This window comes from Mobula hypostoma, chromosome 27, assembly GCF_963921235.1.
Source record: "Mobula hypostoma chromosome 27, sMobHyp1.1, whole genome shotgun sequence".
Classification (NCBI taxonomy): domain Eukaryota; kingdom Metazoa; phylum Chordata; class Chondrichthyes; order Myliobatiformes; family Myliobatidae; genus Mobula; species Mobula hypostoma.
In genome coordinates this window covers 26,056,661-26,078,824 of record NC_086123.1, presented here as the reverse complement: position 1 = coordinate 26,078,824, position 22,164 = coordinate 26,056,661, and the positions used below count along the sequence as shown (strand labels likewise).

The 22,164-nt window shown below is 42.6% G+C and overlaps 1 protein-coding gene across 2 annotated transcripts in view; it reads left to right on the top strand.

Moving 5' to 3' along the window:
• The window catches only part of LOC134338315 (proline dehydrogenase 1, mitochondrial-like), a 46,193-nt gene that overhangs the window by 10,837 nt on the left and 13,192 nt on the right, over positions 1-22,164 (top strand). For both annotated transcript variants that reach the window (XM_063034058.1, XM_063034057.1), the window contains 7 exons: positions 8,139-8,173; positions 13,262-13,411; positions 15,376-15,440; positions 16,916-17,032; positions 17,909-17,988; positions 19,917-19,998; positions 21,905-21,997. In XM_063034058.1, the coding sequence (XP_062890128.1) occupies positions 8,139-8,173; positions 13,262-13,411; positions 15,376-15,440; positions 16,916-17,032; positions 17,909-17,988; positions 19,917-19,998; positions 21,905-21,997 (622 nt within the window). The remainder of the gene's footprint in view (positions 1-8,138; positions 8,174-13,261; positions 13,412-15,375; positions 15,441-16,915; positions 17,033-17,908; positions 17,989-19,916; positions 19,999-21,904; positions 21,998-22,164) is intronic.

The window sequence follows — 22,164 nt, the reverse complement described above, 5'->3', positions numbered from 1 at the left end:
CTGGAATTCAGAAGAATGGGGTGGTGAGGGGAGAGGTGACCTAATTAAAACCTATTGAATGGTGAAAGGCCTCTGTAGAGTGGATGTGGAGAGGATGTCTCCTATGGTGGGGGAGTATAAGACCAGAGGATGCAGCCTGAAAGTAGAGAGATGTCCTTTTTAGAACAGAGATGAGAAATTTCTTTAGCCAGAGAGTGGTGAATCTGTGTAGGCCAAGTCATTGGGTATATTTAAGGCAGAGGTTGATAGATTCTTGATTAGTTGGGGCATTAAGGGATATGGAGAAATTGGGCCTGAGAGGGAAAATGGGCCAAGAGGCCTAATTTAGTTCCTATATCTTGTGATCTTTAGGGACTTGGTTGGTGTGTCAGCATTGTGCTGATATAATTAGGGCATATTTAAAATTACACTCCAGTTGCTATGATGCCTCTTTTCTCTGTGTATTCTGTAAATATTCTGTGAAGTTTTTATTCTGGGCGACCTTACAGAAATGCATGTTAGCCTGTCTTTCACACGTCAAGAGCATATCACTCATATGCACAGAGTTTCCAGTAGTCACAGACATCCCACCTCTCCCGGAAGTTCCGGGAGTCTCCCGCATATTAATAGTGGCTCCTTGATGCCCGCAAATTATATACAATATCCCGGAAATCAATTTTTCTGAGAGAGAGAGAGAGGGCGTGAAAGAGAGAGGGAGAGCGACCAGGAGAGAGAGCGCAGGTGCCATGGGAGGATGTTCCAAAAAAAGAAAATAAAAAACGTATGTTACCCCGGTCTACACTAAAGTGTACCCCTGCCTAATAGGGGTCAAAAATAATGACAGTGTTGCTTGCTGCACTGTTTGCAACAGTGACTTTTCTATTGCCCATGGTGGGTTAAGACTGTAAAAGACATGCTGAGGTGAGTTTAACAGGTGCCATTCGTTCATTAGCATAGCTAACGTTATTTAAACTAGCTGGCTAGCTGCTAAGGAGCTACTCTATTGCAGACATCCCACCTCTCCCGGAAGTCTCCCGCAAATTGATGGTGCTACCTCCCTGAAATGAGTTTTTGCAGGGTGGGGTGTCTGTAGTCAGTCCTTGCTAGCATCCGTAACTCCTCATAGGCAATACTAACCACCTTTCAAATAGGATGTATTCCGTTGGTTTTTCTTTCGGCAACTCATCAAACACCTCTCAATTCTTTATCATCTCCATTATATTTCTATTTTACTGCAGATTTTTCCAAGCTCATTTTTATTACCCTACCCAAGTTGCTTTCTATTATGTTCTCCCTCTGTCTATCTTTACACTTGAAAATGACTCAACGATTCAGGAACAGCATCTTCCCCTCTACCACCAGATTTCCGAATGGATGTTGAACTCAGGAACACTAGGTCGCTACTTTTTCCCCTTCCTTATGCACTACTTACTTAATTAAACTTTTTATTATCTATATTTTCTGTAATTTTGTTTATTATTATGCTTTTCAATATGCTACTCTATAACAAATTTCACAACATATGCCAGTGATATTATATGTGATTCCGACTTGAAATTTTGAAGTTATTAAGGTGCAGGATTGATATTTTACTCTTTTTTTTGTATAGAGTTATGTAAGCATAACTCTGGAGCAGCTCTCTATATAAAATAAATCAATAATTTTATGGAATACTTTTGCATCTTTACCTTGTTCAGTGTTCTTAATACTGAGTAATTCTAGCCTCCTCTACTTGGGAATATACAGTGTTACGTACCCCGTAACCGGGTCACCAAACCAGCAGAAATGGACCACTTAGTTGGAGTCTGGATTACTGGAATTAAGAAAGTTTTATTAAAGAAATAAGTAACACAGTACTCTAATCGTAAGGATATAAATGCAACAGGTTAGCAATGGTAAAACACACGTACACAGAACTAGGATAATAGGAATCAATCAAGCTCTATCGCAGTCTAGGGGTAAAATGATCAGTCTCAAGTGACGTAGAGTTCAGTTCAGCTGAGTACAGTTCACAGTAATCGCTGTTGTGCTGTTGCGTTGGAGAGAGAGAGAGCGAATATGCAAATTGCTGATTCAAACAGACCTTTGATGTTCCTTGCAGTTAGCTTTCGGGTGAGCCCTTTGTAATGTCTTCTGAGGTCACCGACTGTGAACCCTCCGTTCCGGATATGATCGTTCTTCCGCGGTGAACCTGGCACCCAGGCAAAGGCGGACACACATACCAGGTTCCCGCCAATCGTACCTTTTCACCCTGTGCGTCTATGGTCGGTCCCGCGACCAGACCTCCAAACTCCCACCAACTTGCAGGAGCACACCGCTCTTCCAGGGTCTCGTTATCTCGTGATCTCGTGTCTGTCGTGCCTTAGCGAACCTGTTCCTTTTATCCCCCTGCTGGGGTATTACCTGTCCATCAAACTTCAAACAGTTCAGGTTCAAAGCAACCGGTCTGTCAATACTCGGAACTGTGTCTCTTTTCGTTAACCTCTCTTCTCTCTCATTAACATTTTGAACGCTTTTCTCTTTGTCTCTCTTATCTCTCTCATCAGCATCAATCTTCTGATAACTTGGTCTTTCGTCACAACAGTATTTTTGATACATGATTTCACTGCTTTAACAGCCTGCATTTTTTTTTTTCTCTGTCTCTTCCTTGTTCACAAGATGTGGGAGTTGCTGACAATGTTAGTACTTACTGTGATCTCTGACTACCTGTGGACTCTGAGGGCAGTAGAGTGGCAACACAGGTCATAGGTCACCAGGTAGTGCTGGCAAATTGAAATAAGGACAGGAACACTCAGCAGGTCAGGCAGTATCTGTGGAAGGAGAAACAGTTAAAATTTCAGGCTGAAGACCCGCTTCAGGTGAAGCATATTTCTCCTGAAATGTTAACACTATTTCTCTTTGCATAGGCTTCCAGCATTTTGTTCTGGGATTTTCCTGTTCAGATCTACAGATCATTTTGCTTTCCAAGGCAGGCAGACTGTCTAATCACAAGAGATTCTGCGGACAATGGAAATCTCGGGCAACACACAAAATGCCGGCGGAACTCAGCAAGTCAGACAGTACCCATGGAGGCAAGTAAACAGTTGATGTTTTGAACTGTGACCCAAAGTCTCAACCCGAACGAAACGTAAGACTGTTTATTCCCATCCATAGATGCTGGCTGACTTCCTGAGCTTCCAGTGTTTCGCATGTGTTGGCAGATCATCTTTACTGATGTATTTTGAAAAAAACAATATAAATTTGTAATAGTAATTAGACTAAAAGTCCAAGTATAACTGACCAGCAATTTAAATTCTTGAACTGCTTTGAAGAGTTCTAAGTTCACACCTCCGGATCAATGATCTGGAACTTCAGGTTTTGGTGCAATAATTTAACCACTGTGCTGCTCATCTCAGTGTGAGTTTTGCCAATAAAGTTGCCTTTAAGGCAGTGTCATCACCTGCTAAATGTATATTATGTGCACAGAATGTTTTTTTTGTGTGCTGAAAGTTGTGGAGTGTTTTATCGTCCCCTTAGTTTTTTGCAGTTGGATTAGTTGGGCTCTAATTTGGCACAAGCCTCACATCGTCGTTGATGGGTTCTAAAGACGAGCACTTGTTGCTGCCGCCTCGCAGACAAAAATCTGTCAGGACCTGTTGATGGTTTGTATGATTTTAATTATGAATTACCTGACAATTACTGTGGTTTTTAATGATGTTTTTCCAATCTCATTGTGATCTGAGGGATGACAAGGTAGGGTTTGCAATGCTGACATGTCCCCCTGGTAAGCTAACAATGTCAGGCTCGGAGAAACGCTGAGGCGTGATGGAATGAGGAAGGGGGGAGGGCTTTGGGGAAAAATTATTTTCATGTTGGATATGCAAATCTGTTTTGAAAAGGAAAAGTTCTTCAGGTGTGCTGGGAATGAGCAGTTTTAATTCATTATCTGGCCAGAAATGGGTTGGCAGATGGTAGAATGATAGGAAGGAGGAGGGGAGATTGTTTTGGCATGGGGAGGGGGACAGGAAGGAAGGGAAAAGCCAGGTGAAGAGCAGTAATGCTTTCAATGGTGGCCAGTACCTGAGAGCTGCACAATCCCTGGTTTAACGCCAAATGAGAAGGTTCTACCTCTCTTTAATTTTCTAAGCTGCTGGTGCAGAAGGCACACAAGAGCTGAGGGCCTGTTGATGTAGGTCATCACTGATGTAAACCCTCTCTACACCACTTCAGTTAGGGATGGTTCTGTGCACTCAACTCTGCTTGCCGTGGGAGGTAGACTTCTTTGCAAACCATCCCAACGCAGTTCCCTGTTGAATGCTGAAACTTGCACTAACTATTTGGAGGTAACTGTTGTTTATCAGACCTAACCTACTTGTAATGTAGACTCGAAGGACAGATACTCCCAGTAATTGTTCGAGCTTGGGCGCCGCAGGAGCTTAGCGGTTAGCACGAGGCTATTACAGCTCGGGGCATTCCAGAGTTCAGAGTTCAATACCAGTGCTGTTCTGTAAGGCGTCTTTGCAAGTCCTTCCTTTTAGCCAGCCAGTCGGTGTAGTGGTATCAGCACTGGACTTTGAGGCGAATGGTTCCCAGTTCAAATCCAGCCGACACCTTGCTTCCTTCCGTTTGTGCTGGGTTGAGTGTCGAGCTAGCAACTGGGCCTCGTTTAAAAAAAAACACACAAGTCTAATGTTACGGAAATGGCAAAAATGCTGCCTGATGTGCCACAAGCTGCATAAAGGAATGACAACAATAAGTCCTCCCTGTGGAATGTCTGGAATTTCTCCGAGCCAGGGTATCAAAGGGTATTGGGAGAAGGCAGGGGTGTGGGGATGACTGGAAGAATTGGATCAGCCCATGATTGAATGGCGAAGCAGACACGATGGGCCGAATGGCCTACTTCTCCTATATCTTACAGTCTTACGGAGTAGGTTAATTGATCATTGTAAATTGTTCTGGGATTAGGTTCTGGTCAATTGGGTTTGTCGGGGGTTGCTGGGGTGATGTGGCTCGAAGGGCTGGAAGAGCCTACTCTGCTGCTTCCTCAATAAATAAATTATACATATTGTAAGCCATTTCAGGAGATGGAAATTGTTGTTCCGGCTAATTGACCAGCATAGACGGTGGCATTAATGAGATTGATGGCTAGGAAAGCATTTTTAATTCTTAAAGCCTTGTGTCTATTTGCAGTTTGGAGACCTTCAAGCTCTGATTGGTGTGATGAATTGAGCAGATTGAGTTTACGAGTGTGAATGTGGCTGGTTGTGTGGGAGATTTGATTGTCTAGTGTCAAGTGTAGTTATGGGCCTGAGAGCTAATGGGATGATACTGTTAAAGCTTCTGACCTTTACTGCAGCTTGTTAAACGGTGGCCATCATTTTTGATACAGTTTCACTATTTCCTTGAACATTGTTGCTGTGTGCTATGATGGCATGGCCATTTAATTCCTGCTGTCAGTTTAGTAGAAATCCTTGGATGTTGTCACAGCCCTCTGGAACATGTCTAAAGCAGGGATTCCCAACCTGGGGTCTATGGACCCCTTGCTTAATGGTATTGGTCCGTAGCATAAAAAATGTTGGGAACCCCTGGTCTCCAAGTTTATCTTCCAGCTCATTAAGTCTACAAAAGATTACTATTATATTGAAGAAATTAATTTTGCCTTCACCTGATTTTTTTCCATGGCAACCATTTTGAGGTAAGTACAAGGCCATAAAAGACCTTGTATTTTGCCCACTGGTTGAACGCCCAGTTGGTGTGGTCTTTCACTGATTCTATAATGGTCATTATTCTATTAAGGACTAATTGAGTATGCCCGCAAAGGAATGAATCTCGGGATTGTATATAGGGACATACTTGTTCTTTGATAATAAATTTACTTTGAACTTTGAAACCATTCAACCCAGAGTATACATCTAGCTCTACAACTGTTCATCACCTTGTCCTCAGGTTTTGAGGGGGCTTGGTATATTTGAATCCTGTAATAGCTCTTTTCTCGATCTCTTTTTTTATTTGGAGTTCAAAGTCTATAACACGTATGACAGCACCAGGAAGAGTATATGGTGGAAAAGTCATGTTATTCACCGAAAAAAGGGTGATGGGGAAGAAACAATTTTAGTAAAGATAATGAAAGTGGCACTGTAACAAAGAGTGTAGCATTTCACAGCACCAGAGGTTGAAAGATTGGGGTTCAATATCTGGCACTGTTTCTTTGAGAGATCTCGTGAATTGGCGGAATAGATGTTAAGAAATGGATCTGCCAGGCTAATGAGTGTAGAAGCAGAGGGTATGGCCTTGGGTTAAAGAGCAGCCATTTGGGATTGAGTTTAGCAGTTTTCTTTTGTTTGTGTAGATGTTACAATTTTTAAAAAACTCTTTTGTTGCTCGGTCACTGGTCTGGGCCATTAGGTTTACTGGCACGAAGGGAATTTGATGATGTGGAGATCAGTGGAGGAAAGTAGGCAAGCATGTGGAGATCTGCAAGGGAAAGTAGACAAGGCACATGATTTTATTCAGTGGAGGGGTTTGAGGGGCTGTGCAGACTATTCCTGTTTTCCTTCTGTTCTGATTATGGTAATTTCTTAACGTTTACTTATTGCAGGTGAAGTTGAGGTCTGCCTCTTGTGACTTCCTTGACCCATTTATAAACTAATTTAATAACTTTGGCAATTCTTGTGGCTTCCTTTATATTTGGCAAGTGAGAGCCAGCCATCAAAATAGATTTCCCGTATCAACATTTCCACACTGGTTATTTTTGTTACTGTGAGCGTAACAGTTTTGAATAGAACTGATTTGCATGGTAAGTTATGCAGTTTATATAACCAGTCACTCTGAAGCAGAGTCTGGATGTAAACCACTGAAATTTGAGCAATATTGTGTTTTTTTTTGCTTTGTTTGTAGTCTGGAAAATTTAACACTCGAGACTTTCTTGAATACCTACCTTGAGGTGTTTTGTGTGTACTGTCTCTGCTGGTGGTGTAGTCATTTCTACGTCTGGGCTTCGGAACAAGATGTCCTGCGTTTGAACCTGACCAGCTCCTAGCAGCTTTTCCATCTGTGCTGGGTTGGGTGTTGAGCTGGCAACTTGGCCTCGTCACCACCCAAATGCTAAAGAAGTGGGAGGAGTGCCGTCCAATGCGCCAATTAAGGCGTGAACAGGAACTTTACCGTTTTATCTTTGTCTGCACTGATCAGTTATTGAGCATGTGTGCTATTATTACTAGTGACTGAAATAGAGAAGCCTATTTTTTGTGTGTAAGGTTCCCCTAGCTACACATACCATGGCTGGGTGTTCTTTGGTAGGAATGTACTCTGGTTGCTGGATGTTGGGTATTTCCCACTGGAATAGTGCGTGGCACCAAGCAATAGGGGGAAAAATTCTACAGTTTGTCTTACAAAGTCAAGCAACCAAAACGAATGGAGTTAAATTTGTATCATTCAGGGAGTATTAATTACGTGAATTGGATCATGGCTGCAGTCTCTTGGTTTGTAAGTAGTTTAGTGTTAGTATCGATACTGGAAAAACTTCCAGGTCCTGTGTTATGTTCCCCATTCCACTTCTTCCAAGACACTTCTTTGGGATGGTTCCACCTTTGATAAGTTTGGAATGTAATCTTGTGCCTGCTGGTGCTCGTGGCCTGTCACATGCGCCGTCTTGTGACTTGAAATCTGAGTTGGGCAAGAAAGGTCATGGATAACTGGAATAGAGTAACTTTTGTTCCAGCTTTCTAGTAAATAGGAGAGAGCTGATAATAATGTTACACATCCCTGTTGTAGTCTTGCTTTGCGAAACATTTGAAACAGTTTGAAAAACACTTTAATTGTCTTGCAGCATTTACTTCAGTGCCAGCTGCTGGTTCTACTGTGCATCCCAGTAATTCATACATTTTCTGATTTCTCTTTTTTTTTAAATAGAGTGCCTGTTGAATCCTTTGCCCCTAATTCCAATGTTTTACTGAACGGCATATAGTCCCAGTTAGCTTGATGACGTAGAACTAAGGCTGCCAGTTTGACTGCCATGTTTTCCCTGGTCACGGTGTAATGAGAAGGTCACCTCCACTGCATAATGTTCCTTTTATTTCCACTCCAAGACCTGTTTCTTCGCTTTTTTTTTCTGGGCTCCCTGTTCAGCATCATCCTTGTTTAAAATGCTAATTTTATTCTCCTTATATATTTTATTTTAGATCTTGTGAGTCTGTTGGACTGAAAGATGTTGAAGGTAAGTCTGAATCTCTGCAGCTTGTCTGAATGTTGCATTGAGGAGGGTTTAGACTAGAGATTGCCTTTTGACATAGTTTCCAAGTCAATAGTTTAAGGCAGTGGTCCCCAACCTCCGGGCCGCGGACCGATAGATTGCCGCAAAGAATGCAGCAGTTCAGCGGTAGTGGGAACGCACCCAGTACATCTTTAAGAAAAAAAACGAAGTAAACAAGCTAATTAATTAGGTGTCGCCCGGCATGTAAATGTCGGCCCAGATCAGTGGCGAAGCAATCGGCTATCGCCTCTGATCTGACCCCCCCCACCCCTGTCTTTCTTCCCGGACCTCCTGTCCCATGATCCTCTTGTATCCCTTTTGCCAATCACCTGTCCAGCTCTTGGCTCCATCCCTCCCCCTCCTGTCTTCTCCTATCATTTTGGATCTCCCCCTCCCCCTCCAAATTTCAAATCTCTTACTCACTCCTCCTTCAGTTAGTCCTGACGAGGGGTCTCGGCCTGAAACGTCGACTGCACCTCTTCCTAGAGATGCTGCCTGGCCTGCTGCGTTCACCAGCAACTTTGATGTGTGTTGCTTTAATTAATTAGCTTGTTTATTTTGGCTTTTTTCTTAAAGATGTGCTGGGTGTGTTCCGGCTCCTGCTGCAGTGCTGCATTCTTCATGGCAATATATCGGTCCGCGGCCCGGAGGTTGGGGACCACTGGTTTAAGGCAGCAGTTCCCAAGCTTTATGCCATGGACTCCTGCTATTGATGAGGGTCAGTGGACCCCAGGTTGGGAACCCCTGATTAAAGGCAAGACCTTCCAGCCCCAAGATCATTAGCAGTCATCAACATTCCCTCTAAATCTTCTTATGTGTAGCTGTGTGGACCAACCATTGCTCTCAGTAGGAAATTTTTTACATGGACTGAAAACTGCGCGGCACTTTAATAAGACATTATCAAAAAGAAAATTCCAGCTGCAAGGCAACAAAGGCTATGTGCGCGGGAGCATTTGAGTTACTGTGCAGCCGTGCACCAGGGCAGCTTAGAGGGAACAGGGGCTGCTATTACCGTTAAATAAGACATGTATTTACTTCTTGATTAGTATTTTGATGCATATTTTATAGAGGCTGTTACTGGGAATTTGTGAGCCCTCTTACAAATTTAAAATTGCATAGTGCTTTTCCTTAAAGTCTAGGCAACTTCTGAGTGCAGGTTCCTGAGCTGCCTACCTGAACAGAAGAGCCTCTAATCTAAATTAATTGTTTGGTATGTAGGGTGGAGAAGTAAGTAAATCTTGAGAACAACACGATTTGGCCTTTGAACCTATTCCACCTTTAAGTAAAGCTGTGACAAGATACAACGTCTGGCTTCACGTGCTATTCTTATGTTCCTTGATACCTTTGGTGTTTTAAAGACAGATCAGATTCAGCCTTGAGTGCACTTAATATAAAGATTGAAAAGAGAATTCCACTGTTTTGTAACTTGAAGTGAGGAGATATTACTTGATCTCAGCCCCAAATAATAGATAGCTCATCCCAGAAATATTACTTCCCAAATTCTGGACCAACCAGCCAGGAGAAACACCTCTCTAAACCCCTGCTGGGATTCTTCTGGTCTCCAGAAAGTGGAGATCAACTCTACTCAATTTCTCAATTTTTCCTTCCACAGTAACCATTTCATTTCCAGGAATACACCCCAGTGGATTTTTATTGCACTCTGAGAAGTTCTTTGGATTCTAAAGAGACTAGAAGTACACAGCATGCTCAGTGTACCTTGCCACAGCCATACTCAATTTCAGTTTTATACTTGCTGTCCAACCTCCTTGATGTAAAGGCGAATACTGTTTGCTTTGATAGCTTTCCTTCTCTGTATGTGCAGGTGGTCAGAAGATGTGCATGTTGGGGAATTGGCTTGTTTAAAATCAACAGCTGGCCAAATATTCTACTGGTGCTAGCACCTGATGTCTGCCGCTGATGCAAATCACCAGTATAATGTGTGGTGCTGTGAGAGTGGCAAAGCTTACAAAGAACAGATGTACTCTTTCAAAACAAGAATGACTTCGTTAACTGAGTCATTCCTGCCTTGTGTTCTTGATTGTATTTTTCCTGTAAGTGAAAGAAATTTCTGAGGTAAATGGCATTCTTGGCTGCTCTCAGCTGGTTCTGTAATTAGGCTCCAGGCCCTGGTAGAGAGAATGGTCAAACTCGGTGCGTGAATAGAGAAGAAAGATGGCTAATGATGGTACTGACCTCTGGTCAGTCCCTGGAGTTCTTTGGGCATGTGCAGTTGACACTTAATTTTCTGGTTAACTCCACAAGAGAAAATGCTTGCAGGCTCAAATCAATAGCTTCAACCACGAACTTCCCAGAAAAGCCACTGAATCCTTGAGTGAAAAGCTGTTTCTATGACTGACATGGACAAATAATGGGGAGTGAGGGAATGGAATGAAACCAAGTAGGTATGACTAAATTCAGTACTAAAAGCTGAGTATTTGGACCAGTCCACCACTTCCACACATTGAGCACATCTACATCAATCACTGTCGCAGGAAAGCAGCATCCGTCATCAGAAATCCTCGCCACCCAGGTCATGATCTCTTCTAACTTCTGTCATCAGTTAAAAAGGTACGAGAGCCTCAGGACTCACCACCAGGTTCAAGAACAGTTACTACCCCTCAACTATCAGGATCCTGAATAGAAGGGGATAACTTCTCTCAATTGCCTCATCATTGAAATTTTCCTACAACCAATTATCTTACTTTAAGGATCTTTATCTCATTATCTTATGTTCTTATTATTTATTGCTTTTTATTTATATTTGCATTTGCACAGTTTGTTGTCTTCTGCACTCTGGTTGATCTTTCATCGATCATGTTATAGTTACTATTTTATAGATTTGTTGAGTGATGCCCACAAGATAAGAATCTCAAGGTTGTTTATGCGGCTGTTGCAGATCTGAAATAGGAACAGAATATGCTGGAGACATTGAGAAGGTCAGCAGCACCTATAGAAAGAGAAACAATTAACTAATGTTCTGATGACGGGTCCCAAACCTGAAACAACAAGCTTCTTTCTTCACAGATGCTGCTTGACTTGTTGAGTATTTTCAGCATTTTCTGATTTTATTTGAAATACATTTGATAATTTCCAATGCTTAGGGTGATGTGTGCTTACATTATAAATTGAGGTGTGCTTCCTTTTATCAAGGATAGTAATATTGTTAGCTGTATGTGGTTGACAGCACCGGCTTGGCTGCTTATTATATTCAAGTTGCCTGCAGCATTTAAGGTTTAGATATGTTGTAATGTTGGTTTTTCAACTCGGCATGAGTCACTGTTTTCTGTGAAGGGGGATGGGTTGTTTAAAATCAAGATACAGAAATTCATGGGCTTAAAGCCATTTAATAGAATCCACAGCAAACACTGGTTCGGTCCCAATCAGTGAGTCCATCTGGGCACCCCACTTTTGGAAGAGAATGACTATTTTGGACAAGATTTCTCAGACTGATTTCTGGTTTTATCTTCTGTTTACTTCCATACTGATGAAATAGTGGTCGGGGTACTCAGCAGAGAAGGCTAAGATATGTGCACTAACAAGAAGGGTTGTGGAATGAACAGAGAGAGACATTACCAATGGCTGTAAGGTCAATAAACTTAAAATAATTTGTGGTTATGTGAGGCAGAAATTGTTATATAGAAGTAGTTAGTTTTGGAACATGTTGACACATGAAGATGAGGTGTAAAGATTTTATGAAAAGTCTTCGAAGGGGAATTAAATAAATCAGAAGAGGGAAGTGACAACAGGGTGAGATGTTGGACTATCTGATTTGCTTTTGGTGACACAAATAATGAACTATGACTCAAACAATGTAAACTTATTAAAGTTTATTGCTGTATGTTACACTGAGATTCATTTTCTTCCTGGCATTTACAGCAAAAAATGCTATAATTTTACAAAAATCTATACATAAAGACTGACAAACAGCCAATGTGCAAAAGAAGACAAACTTAAAATAAAAATAATATTGAGAACATGAGATGCGAGGAGACCTTGAAAGTGAGACTGCAGGTCGTAGAATCAGTTCAGAGTAATGGTGAGTGATTCAGAAGCCCGATAGTTGTAAGGTAATAACTGTTTCTGAACCTGATGTGGTTCATTAGCCTGGTAGTAGTTGTGAGAAGACATGACCTGGATGGTGGTTGCGGTGGTGGGAGGTGCGTGGGAAGTTTTCTTTCCTTGTGGCATTGCTGCTTGCAAATGTACTCAATGGTGGCGAGGGCTTTGCGTGTGATGGAATGGGACACATTTACCACTCTCTGTAGCTTCCTCTGTTCCTAGGTACTGGTATTTCCACATTAAGCCAAGATGCAACCAGTTGGGTTACTCTCCCCTGTACATCTATAGAAGTTTGCCAAGAGGTTCTTTTTTGTTGACATGATATCTGCATAAACTTCCAAGAAAGTAGAGGTACTATCAATCCTTATGTGCTGGTCCCAGCACAGATCCTCTGATATGTTGATGCCAAGGAATTTCAAGTTACTGACGCTCTCCATCTCTGCTCTTCTAATGAGGACTGGTTCGTAGACCACCAGTTCCTCCTCCTGTGGTCGGTAATTAGCGTTTTGGTTTTTCTGGCGTTGAGTGAGTGGTGGTTGTGGTATCACTCAACCAAATTTTCAGTCTCCCCCTATATACCTATTCGGCTGACAACATCGGTATTGTTAGCAAATTAAACACAGCACTGGAGTTGTACATAGCCACACCATCATACATGTAAAGTGGTGAGGGTAGGGGGCTAATCACACATCTTTGTGCTGCTGATGGTGATTAGAGGGAATGTTTTTGCCAATCTGTACTAACTGGGGCCTGCCAGTGAGGAAATCGAGGATCTAATTGCGCAAGGAGGTATAGTGGGCCAGGTCTAGGAACTTATTGATGAGTTTCAGTGGGATGATAGTGTTGAATGTTGAGCTGTAGTCAATAAAAGCTGCATTATAGACTTGTTATATAGTTTGTACTTGCCATGTATAGATTAGATCGAGGCACTGTCTGCATTTTATTGTAGATGGCAGTATTTCCAGGCTGCTCTGAAGTTTCTTTTCTATGCAGGAGAAGTTCAAAGAGAGAAGAAATTCCAACCTCATCGGCAGTTCGGGGACCGCAGAGAAAGTGTCATCAGTGCTCGGACATACTTTTACGCAGATGAGTCCAAGTGTGATCAGTACATGGAGACCTTCTTGAAGTGTATCATTGCTTCAGGTACAAAATAATCTTGGTATATTAATACAGAATGAATAATGGACAAAATAACCTCTAGTTTAAACATGTTCTATACCTTTGAGCTAGCTGTTCAAATAAATTACTTCTGTCCCTAGTACTGGAGAGCATTTTCCCCATTCCAGCACTCTGTCATGTCCTTTTGCTAGGCCTTTAGAGAAGAATGATATATGCAAGAGTGGATCTTTTGAAACGCACATTTATTACTTTTCAACTCAAGTCCATTTATTTCAAAGAATGTATAAATTTTACAACCTTGAGATTTGCTTGCTCACAGGTAGCCACAAAGCAAGACACCCAAAGGAACCCAATTTAAAGAAAAGTAAAGAATAAAAATAAAAGTGCAAGAGAAAGGAAAAAAAAATACAAATTATGCAAACAACTGAAGTGAACCAAAATAAGTCCTTGAATCCGAATGCTGGAGCAGCCCAGAGTAGGCCCATGGCCTCGCTTATCAATTCATCATACTAGCGGGCACAGAGCACAGCAGTTGGGGGAGTCTTCATAGCCTCAGTAACTTGGAGTTGACCATTGCAGAGAACGAGCGAAATCAGCTTTCATCCAGACTGTCACCCTGTCCTTTCAGTCTGTCGGGGCTGGCGTTTAAAGTGACCCACCAATGGAACAGTGAAAGGCCCTGGCACCACGGAGAGAGGAGTGGAAATTGCAGAGAGGGAGCGAATTGGCTCTTGCCTCCGATCTGGGCCAGTGTTTAAATTGTCTAAAACAGCGCGTTGTACTTTGCACTTGGACCCAGGCGCCGCTCCTGCGAAACGCAGTGTGCTTTAGACCACGCTACCCAGTGACTCGCTCCGGGCACGGATTTCATTGCCCAACCCAAAGCCGTGCTCAAGTTCAAATCAGCTCAGCACCCAGAACGATCTAGCCTCGCTCCCAGGCCACCCGTATCAGCATTGAAAGCGAATCTTCTCTGCCTGGGCCCCGAGTTTTCCTTGTGACGCCCAGAGTAAGCCAGCTGTATGGGCATTGGAACTCCATCTGCATCAATTCATCCCCTGAATTCATCTCATCATTGCTTGCCTTTCACTGTTTACGATGATAATTTAGCACATTACCCCAGAAAGATATTTTTAGTGAAGTTTTTAGTTGGACTTCTTAGTTTTCTGACTACCAGGAAGCTGTTGCACACGTTCAGTAGCACCACCTTAACTGGAAAATGTCAACAGGATTCAATAATTGCAGGAGTAAATCCAGCTACAATTTATACAAGAATTTTACACAATTCTTTGGCTATTATCTCTTCTGCCTGGCTCAGTCCCCCCACTTAGCAACTGTTAGTCTTGTTTCTCTTCTAGTCAAGACCTCAATGTACCAATCTCCCCTTGGCTGCACAGTGATCAGAACATTATGTACCTCAGTCATGTATACACTTAGCATATAGTGAAGCAATTTGGAATTATACCGGTTCAATTTTGTACACATTATAAGATTAGATACATTAAACATTTCAAAGTGTCAAATATATTTCCACAACTCCAAGCCAATGTGTATTGGGTAGTTGTTAAATTAATACTGAGTGCAACATTTTGAATAAATAACTCCTCTGTTGTGAAGCAGGTTGGACAAGTTAAGCACCTCTTTAGCATATAACCTGGGTTGTTTTTGTCACCTGCTTCTCACAAGCTGTATTGCTCTCGTTCTGGACCACATGCCTTGCTCCTCATTGGCTGTTTTACTCTCAACTCTATAGTTTACAACCTGCTACTCGGAAGCTGGGTTACTTTTGCCCCTGTAGTTTACAGTGTGCAGCTCACAGTTCATTATACTCTTGCTTGTGTACCAGGCACCTTCCGCCTGGATCATTGTTGCCCCTGTAGCAGGTGCCCTGCTCCTTGCTGGCTGTGTGGCCTCTGTTCCTGGCAGTAGCTCTTGCTGCTTGGACTTCTCTGGAACAAATGATCGTAACTGTTGAATGTACTCCCTAGGTGGCAGCTCTGAGGATGGATTTTCTGCCATCAAGTTGACAGCCCTTGGGAGGCCACAGTTTCTGGTAGGACCCCAGGTTCTTTTTCCAAAAGTTGGAGGGCTGTTAGGTCACTGATTCATTGGCTGATGTGGAATAGTTTCAGGAACTGTAGCGGAACTATGATGGGGAGAGAGAGAGATATTCCCTATGTACACTAATCCCATTTATCCACATTGTCCGAAGGTTTGAATGCCTTGGTAATTCAAGTACCTGCTAAACACTTTTCAAATGTGAGTATCCCCACCACCATCTCTTCAGGCAGATCATATCATGCTCCAACCACCCTCTATAAAATGGATCCTCATGTGGATTATACAGTACTATGCAAAAGTCTTGGGCATATTATATTGGGATATATATAAGTATATAAATTACATACCTAGGACTTGCACAATACTGTAGTAAATTTATTTATCACAGTGTATTGCTGCCGCAAAAAAACAAACAAATTTCATGATATACAAGTGATGATAAACCTGATTCTAATATGAGAGTGGGGAGGGGGCAGGGAGAGGGGAATCTTTGTTCAGAAAATGGGAAGGGAGCTGGAAGCACTAGAGAGACATTCTGTAATGACCTTGCCTGGTGTCTCAGGACTGTGTCTGCATCCGCACCACCCCCTTCTCTCCCCCCCCCCCCACCCCTCCCGTGGTGCTCCACTCCCACCATTCCCAACATCCTTTGGTCCCACCAGATCACAGACATTTCGCTCCACTTTGACAAGTATAGTACTGTGCAAAAGTCTTGGGCACCCTAGCTATATATATGTGACTAAACATTTTGTCCAGTTCAGTAGCACTTGATGTTTCTGAATGGATTATATCAGGGAATGTGCACTGACTGACGTTAATCTTTAAAATCACTGTTCAGACAGTTCATGTGGGTGTGGAGGAAGGTGCAAGGGCCTTTATCACAGTTCATCAGAAGTGGCTGTGTGACCGAGGACTCTCTTATCTGTGGCCTGTTCTCCAGGTCACACAAGGGCTCGGCGGGAAGGATCACTATTCTTCCACTGTTGGGTGGGGGTGGGGCTTGGTTGTTGAGAAAGCTTCACAATTATTGTAATGTTGTACCTCCCCAGGTGACCACATGAGTGGCAGTAGTCATATTGTTTTTTAAAATTTAACTTAACACTACTTAATGCATCCTCTATGAACATGAGAATGAAAAGCTGGTTTACTCTTGTAATTTTGTTTTTTAAAAAAAATTATGAATAAAGTTGATTTTGGATTGAAATAAAACCACCCGGTGATTGGCACACTTCCCAAGTGGGGAGGGCATGTTCTCTTATCCACTTCTGGTAACATTCCTGAACTAATATTAAGCTGTCCCCTCCTTTTGCCAATTAAATAGGGATTGGTTGTTTGGTTGGGACTGACCTAGTTTATAGGGATTGGGTGGTTTGTTGTTGAGGGTGGGGCCTGCTGATTGGCAGCTGATTCTGGTCTAACATTATAACTGCAAGTCTTGACTCTTTCTGTCTCTTGCACCCCCGGTAGCTCCAGTTCTCTGAGGTGCTGGTGAAATGGCGCGGTTTCTTCCGTCAGCTCGCTGCTGAGCAAGGACTGGGCGGCCAGGATGCCTTGGACACGAAGTTGGATTTGGATCATTTGCGGGTTAGTACGTGGCTGGCGAGAGTTTCACGAGTTCTGGATGGGGATGGTGAAGGAAGCGGGTTGTTTATCAGCAACTGGCCCATGATGAGACGAAACTCCAGTGCGCTTATAGTACGTTTGGAGGCATTGTAGAGAGTTATTGCTGTACAGTGGGTCTAGGTTGCACTTCCAGACCTCTGGCTCTTGCTTCTCAATCCCATTGTCACACCACCAAGACAAAATCAAGTGGACAAGTCAATTAGCTTCTCACAGCCAATAACAAGCTTGCAGATAGTGGGATCATGTGCTGGTTTCTGAAAAGCAAGAGTCAATTGCAACATAATTTGGTTTTGAAGTTCAATGAAAATTTATGTTAAATTATCTTAAAAGTTTATTTCTCAGATGTACATTGAACCATACAGTGAAATGCATCAAATCAGATTATCGGTTAGGACAGGGCTGGGGCAGCCTGCAAGTGTCACCATGCTTCTGGCACTAACTGCATGTCCAGAATTTACTAACCCTACCCTGTACATTTTTGGGATGTGGGAGAAAACTGGAGTACTGGGGGAAACCTATACGGCACGGGGAGAACGTCCAAATTCTTTACAGACAGCGTTGGGAATCGAACCCCGATTTTCCAGTTGGTGCTGTAAAGCAATTACGCTAACCACGTTGCCCTACTCTGTTTTAAAGTGTGAGTATCAGGAGAGGCATAAAAGCAGTTTGGTACCATGCCATGTATTAATGCCAGTTGCTAGGACCTCAGTCAAGTTCGGGGTCAAGCACCTTTAAATCCATCAGAATGGTTACAATGAGTTTGTTTCTGGGATGTCAAAGAAAGGATTCACTCGTACACCACAATTTAAACCACTTTCTCTTTGTTCTTTGACTCAGGAGTCTTTGGCTAGACTTGGGATTGGCACCTTGGCCGAAATCACTCACTGGTTCAACGGCGAGAAGATTGGACTGTCTGGGTAGGCACTGGTTTGAGGCAAATTTCTCTGCATCTTGCTCAGTGTACGGGTCTGCGTGCTGCTCGCTGACATCCTCTGCTTTTCCAGATTGTTCTCTGGCCGTTTTCTGGGTGGTAGCCCTCCAGCGCTGACATTAAGATTAATTACTCAGATCCTGTCTGGGACATAAGCAAAAGCCGCTGGTGGGGGACATGTGATTTTTCGAGTGCAGGAAGTGTAATGCATGGGCGAGTTTTATCAATCAGTTGCCTGAGGGGTTCCTCCAGCGTAAAGGGGTATCCTCATCCAATCAGAATCCAGGTATTCTGACAGGTATGGTCGAACTCTATTAACATGATGGTCATTTACACTCCTGCATGTGATAACCTCACCCTATTCCTCAACACCCCAACCTGACCTCCACCCCTCTTACTAAAGTACCCCTGCTTTTGAGGGTTGCTGCACTGAGTTTTTGTAATTGGTGAACCTCTCGTAGTTACTCTGCAGTTGGAGGACACAGTGGATTTGGGTGACATCTGCTGTGCAGCTTCCACCATCTGGGAACCCACTGGCTGTGTTAAAAATTTAACAAAGCGGCCTGCCGCAGAGTTTCTTTTTTAAACTGCATTTATTATGAGTTTTTGTCACAAGCGATTTTATGATGCCCAAGTCTTTGGTACCAGGGGAACAGTGAGCTTCTGATGTCTGTTGTCGGAGTGCAAACTCTCCCCAAACTTGAAACGTGGAGAAATACCCGGTGAATTGCAAAGAGCTGGTGGGCGGTTTGCGCTCCTCTGATGATTGTACCGGTGTAAATGGCGGGTCGTCTCTGATCTTCCAGGAAGCTGCCGCAGTAATTGACATTTATCTGAGGAAGGTAGAGCAACTCAAGTGTAAGTACGTCGATATTAGTGCTCTGTCTTTCTGTGTCTCTGGCATGCGCTGAGTTTTATCTTATCCTTTTAAAAATTCTATTGAATATTGAAAGGCCTAAATAGAGAGAGTTTGTTTCCTATAGCGGTGGAGTCTAAGGACCAGAGGGCACAATTTAAAATAGAAGGAGTTAACTCTAGGGCAGGGATGAGGGGGAACACTGTTATGATAATCTTTAGCCAGAAGGTGGTGAATCTGTGGAATTCATTGCCAGTAACGGCAGTGGAGGCCACGTGGTTGAGTGTATTTAAAATGGAGATTGATACGTTTGTGATGAGTAAGAGCGTCAGAGCTTGTGGGGAGAAGGCACGAGCCACGATGGAATGGCGGAGCAACTTAAAGTGCTGAATTCTGCTCGTATGTATTATGGTCTTTATTGCTAAATCTCTGGAGTTTCAATGCTACAGGTGCTAAGTGGATTTTAGAGATTATTTACTTTAAAATTTTGATTTTCTTTCTTTCGTGGTTTTTTTTTCATTATTCAGTCATTTTTTTGTCTTTTCTATTTCTTTTGTGTCTGATTTGATTCCACATCGCCCAATTTTCTTCCATGCTTCAGTCATTAATCTTCTACATGGATGCCCCATTGCTGATATCTGCTAACCACTGCTGGAACTTGCAGGAAAAGATGTTTATCCTGTGACCTCGTGAGTTTTCCCTTGAGCGTTCTGGTTTCGAAACAAATGTTGGTAGGTCATTTGGCAAAAAGAATCTAAGGGCAGTTGATAGGCTTGTGTGAGAGAATTGTTATGTTAACAAGAGAAGAGGAAATGGGATTGGTCCCTGAGAAGCTATCATGAACTCAGTGGGCTGAATAACTATGCCCTGTGTCATTAGAAGAACGTGCAGCAGAGAAGGCTGCGAATTATGGAAATTGATCTGGTCGAAAGAGGACCATCTCCTATGGGGAAGTTAAAGACCTGCATGTCCTTTAATCTTGGTTTGCAAGACTGATTTGGCCTGGGTATGGCCAACAGCATATTATTAACCCTTATTTCCTCTTTCTTTGTTTTCAGCACTGTGGACTTCCTGGACTGGAACAATTTGATCGACAACCGAACGAAAGTTGCCAAGCTCTTCGTGTTTCCAAATCTGAAGGTAGAAATCCTAAGCGCAGAGTTTTGTGTGGGATATCTTTAGATTGCTGGATGTGTCTAGATAATGGGGCTTATTTTGTATGGTATATGAATACAGGTGTGCGCCGCTTAACATTCATTTGGACAACGTCCGGTCGCATATACGTCCATAGTCCCGAACAGAGAACGTGACGTAGCGGACGTAATCAATCTCATGTATCGTGCGTCTCTTGAGTGTAGTAGGGTTATCTCTCTGTTTAATTTTCTTTGGAAAATATTACCATAAAGTACATCATGAGTTCCAAACGCAGCAAAACCACTCCTAGTGATAGCAGCAGCAGGAGGCAAAGGAGAAGTATTGATTTGGAAGTAAAACAAAAGGTTATTAAACAATATGAAGGTGAAAAACCAGTGAATGCTATTGCTCGGGATTTAGGCATGTCGCACTCGACAATCACGACGATCCTGAAAAACAGAAAAAAATTCTCGAAGCTGTTAAAGGATCAGCTTCACTGAAAACTACAAGGCTGACAAAAACGCGAGAGGGACCTATAATCGGATATGGAGAAATTGCTAATGACATGGATTTAGTCAATTCAGGTGCACTGCAGTACTCCATATAGGTTTGCTAAGTATCTAATGGTGTTCGCACAACGTCCAAATCACATAACGTTCGATTTCACAGAACGTATCGTGGGCGTTAAGCGACGCATACCTGTTCATGGGTATAAATATTTGGGAATATTGTGTATTAATAATGGTAAAGATATCATTAACTGTAAGGCGCGTCCCACACAGCATGTATTAATTCTGATGGAGGAGGATTTGTCTTCAGGTTATGATGAATCAGTGTTGTATTTGTAAGATGGAGCATCTAAGTAATAGTGGTCATAACACTATTCGGTGAAATTGAACAAAAGTTTGACAAGGACCAGTATTACGTTCAGATTATTTTTGAAAGAATAGTAATATTTATGAAGGTAATATGGTCACCAGTGTTGTCAGTATTTAGAACAATTTTCAAGGGAACAAGCAAAAATATTTTTGACTTTAAAACGGAAGGAGAATAGTCTGAATTTTCATATTTTAAGCCAACAGTAGGTAAGAGCAGTCACGAATGTTGGACGTGCATTTTCCTGGGCCCAGAATCTTCTTGGCAAAAGTTCCCCAGGCCTCCAGGTCACCTCTTTCCCATGTCTTGATACTGGACAAGGCAAGTTGGTGGCCTTTGACAACCTCTGAATTTACAAATCAACAAGTAGAGGGGACCAAATCCCAGTAGGCTTTGTAGTTAACATAGGGTTATTTGCTCTTCAAAACCAATGCCTGAATAGTGCTGTTCCATACCCTTTAGATTTCTTCAGTTGTCTCTGCATTCACTTTGCTTATTTTCACTCCAGTTCCCTGGCTGGTCTTCGTTTTGAATGCAAAATCAAATGCCCATCACAATTTTCCTTCAAGCACTCCTAAATTTGGTTTGATTTGAAGTAGGTATAAATTTGCACCAGTCCAACAGAATTGCCTGAACAGCTCATGTAGACTAAATGATGGTTAGAGTAAATAAATTTGGGATGTATTTATTTACCTGAGGCCTTCCTTACTGACCTTCTAACAACAATCGCCTTTCGACATTTGAGACAAGATTGACAACCGAAACCAAGTTTTAGTCAGATTTTCGTTCTTGTGTTTGATTTCTTCTTGCCTTTGCTATTCCCTGTCGCTGTGGTCTCCAAACTCAGGGCTCCAGTACTCTTTCGGGCTCTGGGCCTCCCACTTCATTCCACAACTGGTCGCTGTGCTTTGACCAGCTAGGCTGGGTGCTGCAGAATTGCTTCACTTTACTGTGCATTTGTTCTGGGTAACTTGCATTGAGGAAGAATGGGTGTTTCTGGGGAGGGGCAGAGGTAATATCTGTGGTGTTTTTGCAGACAGGCAAGGTTGAACCACTCCTCCTGAAGTTCACAGAGGAGGAAGAGCTGCAGATGAAAAGGATGCTGCAGAGAATGGATATTCTGGCAAAGGTAGGAAGAATCAGAAGTAGGTTTAGTATCACTGGCATATGTCATGAAATTTGTCTTTGCGGCAGCTGTAGAATGCATGCATAACAATAGAAAAATAATTACTGTGTGTGTATCTATATATATCTTTATGTGTGGTAAATGTAGGCATCTGTTAGTCTCATGAGACC